This window comes from Camelina sativa, chromosome 14 (assembly GCF_000633955.1).
Source record: "Camelina sativa cultivar DH55 chromosome 14, Cs, whole genome shotgun sequence".
Lineage (NCBI taxonomy): Eukaryota > Viridiplantae > Streptophyta > Magnoliopsida > Brassicales > Brassicaceae > Camelina > Camelina sativa.
Genome location: NC_025698.1, coordinates 2,469,614 through 2,474,951, shown reverse-complemented (window position 1 = coordinate 2,474,951; position 5,338 = coordinate 2,469,614). Strand labels below are relative to the sequence as shown.

Genomic DNA, 5,338 nt, shown 5'->3' with positions numbered 1-5,338 from the left:
TCATCTGTTCTTGTAAAGCGATGGCGTTTGTGAGGCCGAGACCCACCTCTCCTAGCATCTCTTCCAACCCTTGTGCCCATGCCTTGATGCAACACTCTCCGCGGAGATCTAGGTTGTTGTTGCTTGTTAATTCCTTCTGTAGGCATCCTCCGCACTTCAGCACGGTTTCGCAGATCATATCTCTTCCTTCCCTCCTGCTCTTCATCACCCTCCTCATCATCATCACCATCTTCTTCTTCCTCATCTTCGCCATCACCCTCATCTTCTCCATTACCCTCGTTTTCAACTTCAACCTCATCTTCACCATCATCTACATCATGATCATCTAATTCATTCCCATTCTCGGTTTCATCCTGGCCATCTTTCTCCTCTGATGTATCTTGATCAGCGCCGGATTCTGTTTTCAGTCGTTTGTTAGCAATTGTTTTTGAACGACGAGGACGGAGACCTTCACGCCGTGGTGCCAATTCAGTTTCCATGCCCTTTCTACTTTTTGAAGTTGAGAATTTTTTATTAACTCGATTCCTCAAAGTTCGATATGCTGGACTCTGAAAAAGATCAAAACCCCATTTTCAACAGGCATACCAGTAGCACAGTACTAGTATAATAGCTTTACTTTACTAAGAAGAGCCAGTTTTAAGAGGGAAATATCCTAACCATCATATCTTCATCCTCTGCTCCAGAACTATCCGTATAGTCCTCAAGATTTACAGAAATTCTTCTCTTCCTTGTGGAACGCCGGAGGTCGGATGCAATTGGCTGTACGTCATTAGCAATGTTATCAGCATTCTGCTTGAATCAGAGTAAAGATAAACGGTATGCATTACAAAGCAAAGGATTGACCAGACGACTTGTCATGTTGTTCCCCTGATACCTCCGCAGACACAATATTTAGCCAGTAAAAATACAAAAATGGAGACAAGAACAAGAAACCGATGATCAAATCGATCCACTAACCAAAAATATACTGATGGATGAAACTATAAAAAGAGAAAGAGATAGACCAGGATGAATTTCCAGATATTATATCACTGATGCAATAAGATAGGAAGAACCATGTAATGCTTACCGTGGCATTGGATGCCCTTGCTGGACGGTTCCCTTTGTGCAGCATCTTTGCGATCTGGGAGGCTGCCGTTCTTGTCTTGGTTTTTCTTTTCCTATTATGTAACGAATTTGGTGAGTAAAAATAGTATGAGCGACCAAACGATTTGGGCCTCCTCCTAAGCCTATCACTGCTTCTAACTGGCTGAGTAACTGACCCATCTCCTTGGCTAGATCGCTTGGGATGCATGGAGAAATGCTACCTCTGATGAGTATCTCCTTCCATAAACTACTAACCCAAAATAACAGAAGAAAACAGTTATAGCAAATAACAATTTCAGATTGCACTTTCAATTAAAATAAAATATTAACACATGAGACGTTTCTGACAGGTCTGTAATCTAAAAGGTATCACACATGTAGATTAGAAACACTCGTATACTAGAAGAATTGCAGAAGAACAAAAAAAACAGTTTCCACACATCAAAATAATCCCAGAAGGAACAAAACTAACATTCACTCACAGCCACACTCAATCTCGTTACCCCAACTCCTAATCTCAAAACCCCAGAAGAGGGAGCCACTAAACCCCCGACTGAAACAAAGCAAAATCATGAACCAAACCCTAGAAACCGAAGCTGTAAATGATCAGTTCAATCAAATCAACGGTTACAGTGCATAAAATACGAACAGATTCTTGCTAATCAAGAGCCAAACCGAGTATTTATCCGATTGCATTAGCCAAAATACAACTCGGCGAGACAATCAACTGAGAAATGAAGCGGAGATAATGCGAAATCGAGCAAGCGTAAAGAGAGAGATGGTAACATAAAGACGACGGAGAAACCTGAAGATTGCAGAAGGTGAAAAGACAGAAAGATCGAAAGTGTCAGTGGAGACTGCAGAATTTGCAGGTCCGTCTTCGTTGCTCTTCTCCCTCTTTTTTTTTTTTTTTCCGGCTGCTGCTTTAATAAAATTTTGTAACCCACTCTTTTGTTTGGACGTTAGTATATCTCTATCCCTACCTCTACTAGTTCAAAAATTTTCTGCAGTTACTCCCCCGAATATGTTATATATCATATATGAACCCCACAACTTTGTTAAACACCTAATTTCAAAATAATTTTTTATGACCTTTGAACATGGAATATTATTTAATTTTGGGTTGACCAAGAAAAGAAAAGAATAACAGCTAATTTCTATGTATAGGAATTACATGGTATAGAAGATAACTCCAAATCACTTGCTTGTTATGGTAAAACATTGGAAGGTTTTTGAATTATCTTCAAAGCTATTTTTCTTATCAATCAATCAAAAGTATACTTGCCCAAGTGTCTTTCTTTCATAATGGCAAGTTTTCAGTCTAGATAAGTTATACACAAGTGGGATGCTCTTGCATTCCCCATAAAACTATACAATTTCTTGGGGACAGCTTAACTTTTACCGAGGACTAAATCACAATATGGGTTAAAATTGATCTAGCAGGAGAATCCAGAACCAAAGCTACTAATGTTTCTTGCTCTTGATAGGTTTCTTCAATTTGGATAATGCGTTTGGGGTCTCCTTGAAGGCAGAAGGGCATAGCTCAGTGATATTACAAGTTCCACATCGTGGTCTTAGCGGTGTGCATATCGTTTGTCCGAAACCTACCTGTGTTTAGATTTCAGACAACAAAAAACAGAGAGGATGAAGTTTAAGTGGGGTTATACATGTTTCAACTTTCAACCATTTCTATGGCTGACATTTGAACATGTTCTTATTAATCATAAGTAGATTGTTTTATGTGTGGACATGCATCTTTAAGTTAGAATCTCCAAGGATGACGTACCAACAGAAAGTTAATAGCGACCCATTCTTCTTTTGGAAGCCATTGTTGCAGAGCTACTCTAGTTTCCTCGGGGGAAGAGGTTTTCTGGTCAAGAACAACANTGGATGATGCGCTTGGGGTCTCCTTGAAGGCGGAAGGGCAAAGCTCAGTGATACTACAGGTTCCACATCGTGGTCTTAGCGGTGTGCATATCGTTTGTCCGAAACCTACCTGTGTTTAGATTTTCAGACAACAAAAACAGAGAGGACGAAGATTAAGTGGGGTTATACAGGTTTCAACCATTTCTATGGCTGACATTTGAATTTGTTTCATATTAATCATAAGTAGATTGTTTTATGTGTGGACATGCATCTTTAAGTTAGAATCTCCAAGGATGACGTACCAACAGAAAGTTAATAGCGACCCATTCTTCTTTTGGAAGCCATTGTTGCAGAGCTACTCTAGTTTCCTCGGGGGAAGAGGTTTTCTGGTCAAGAACAACAAATTAGAGATAGGTGACAAAGAGAAGACGAGCAAACAGAAGATGAGGCAAAATTTCTATCAATCTCATATATATTTAACATAAGCCTGAGGTTAGAGAAGCACCTGTTTCGTTCCTGGTTTAGACACCCAACCAAGTCTATTGCAAATACGATGCACATGTGTGTCTACACATATTCCTTGAACATCATTCCAGGCTACGTGCAAAACCTATCACAGGACAACAAAAGAAACCTTTTAAGAACTATGGAAGCATGTATCTCTCTTACAAAAGTACTATGGGCTACTTTTACCAGATGAGCAATCTTAGGACCAACTCCTGGAAGTGAGAGTAGTTCTTCCAAAGTGCTTGGAATGTCACCGTCATATTTAGTTAGACAAATTTTTGCAACTTTCTTCACATGAGTAGCTTTTCTAGTATAGAATCCGACCTAAGAGTAAAGGGCAAACAGTAAGTTTCCATATCGAAATAAAAATGACAACAATGGCTTCCATTTATAGTTTCTCATTCCTCTCCTTTTCATTTCTCAAATACTTCTCATGATAAAAATATGGCAGTATGGTAATGTGCGAGTAAATGAGGCCTTCAACTACATGAAGTAAGATAACTAAATGGATAATAATACCGGATAGATCAACTCCTTAATGGTTGATTCATCCGCTTTGTCAATGGCTTCGGGAGTGAGAAGGCCATTCTGAAGAAGACGGTCTACTGCCGCTGCATATTAAGAAGTGTTTGGATATAATATCAGGTAACTTGGAGACCCAGATGATATCAGAGATACTGCAATGGTGAAAGTAAGTAAGCGTTCTTTCAACATGGGATGAGTAATTCAAATCTCACCAGTAGTTACGTGATCTTTAGTCTGACTTGAAAGAAGTGTTCCTATAAGCACATAGAATCGCCTTTCCTAGAAATAGGATGAGATCAGGTCAAAAGCGAAAACAAGACGGGCAATTTGATCTCTCTACTTTTAAACATAATTTAAAAATTTATGAAATGTGAAAACAACAAAGGCCGCAAGAATCAAGGATAAGAGAATGTCCTAATCGTAAGCTAGCATTTGTTACCAGTATACTTCCACCTAAAGCCAACAGGCACAAACTCAAAGATACCACAATTCCCATATAGAGTAAGATCTTCTTACCTTAGGAGGTAAAAAGCTTCCGGTTCTATCACGTTCAACAATGTCAACCGGTGCTTCTTCAGAAGATGTCATTTTTCGAATAGCCTCGATCACCTTTTCCCAGTCATCAGGTGGTTTGCCTAAATAAACATTCTATCTTAGGGACATCACATTCTCCATAAAGAATAAATGTACCCGAAATGCGACTAAGAAGATTAGAGTGTATCGTGAAAGAGAAAACCTGATGTTTTGATGGAAGACGAAGAAGTGCTAGCTTCAGTTGATTTTATGTATGAGTTTAGTATTGACGTCCCTGCAAAACAAAAATTCATACAAGAAATGATGCAATGAGTTGAAGGGTTACTAAAACAAACAAAATGTAACCATAGAGAGATAGTGAGACTTACGAGATGAAGCAGATCCATCATTAGTCTTATTGTAAGGAGAGTCTTCTATATCAGGTAATGCAAACGTATCCTGCATCATTTTACATAATAAACATCTCTTCTTTTAGAGTATAGAGTAAAGTGAAAGGAACAATCATAAAAACGAAAACTCTTTATCTAAGAAATATGATTTGGTTAAGAATCACTATCATACTCGAAGCAGAATTGTGAAATTACAATTACTTTACGGGCAGAATTGATTCCTCTGGTGGAGTCTTTCTCCAAGGGCTCCAAATCTTCCTCCTTTAGCCTTTTCTTCCTTGAAGAAGCTCGGAGACCTGAAGTGGAATCATCGGAGCGAGGATTTAGAGATTCTGCGGAGATGCATCGAGTAGATGAGTAACTTCGGCGATTCATAGCGTTTAAAACACGACCGGCGATTGAAATTTTTGATGCGGCTCCGCTGATGAGAA

At 39.0% G+C, this 5,338-nt stretch overlaps 2 protein-coding genes and 1 long non-coding RNA gene across 3 annotated transcripts in view; all 3 read right to left on the bottom strand.

Moving 5' to 3' along the window:
- LOC104743161 (ATPase family AAA domain-containing protein At1g05910) overlaps positions 1 to 1,999 on the bottom strand; it is a 7,568-nt gene extending 5,569 nt beyond the window's left edge. The window contains exons 1-4 of the mRNA XM_010464273.1: positions 1,892 to 1,999; positions 1,070 to 1,333; positions 658 to 759; positions 9 to 548 (exon numbers count right to left, since the gene is read on the bottom strand). Of these exons, the coding sequence (XP_010462575.1) occupies positions 9 to 548; positions 658 to 759; positions 1,070 to 1,294 (867 nt within the window). The 5' untranslated portion in view covers positions 1,295 to 1,333; positions 1,892 to 1,999. The remainder of the gene's footprint in view (positions 1 to 8; positions 549 to 657; positions 760 to 1,069; positions 1,334 to 1,891) is intronic.
- LOC104739141 lies at positions 2,324 to 2,962 on the bottom strand. Its single transcript, XR_759952.1, has 2 exons — positions 2,873 to 2,962; positions 2,324 to 2,694 (listed from the first exon to the last, which is right to left on the bottom strand). It is a non-coding gene; the product is annotated as an uncharacterized LOC104739141 (long non-coding RNA).
- LOC104739140 (endonuclease III homolog 2, chloroplastic-like) lies at positions 2,963 to 5,332 on the bottom strand (the record flags this gene model as incomplete). The annotated part of the gene is made up of 10 exons (XM_010459403.2): positions 5,109 to 5,332; positions 4,887 to 4,956; positions 4,721 to 4,792; positions 4,501 to 4,619; positions 4,197 to 4,263; positions 3,979 to 4,070; positions 3,646 to 3,783; positions 3,458 to 3,562; positions 3,255 to 3,338; positions 2,963 to 3,082 (listed from the first exon to the last, which is right to left on the bottom strand). Coding segments are annotated over exons 1-10 (1,041 nt in total), but the record flags the coding sequence as incomplete, so codon positions are not given.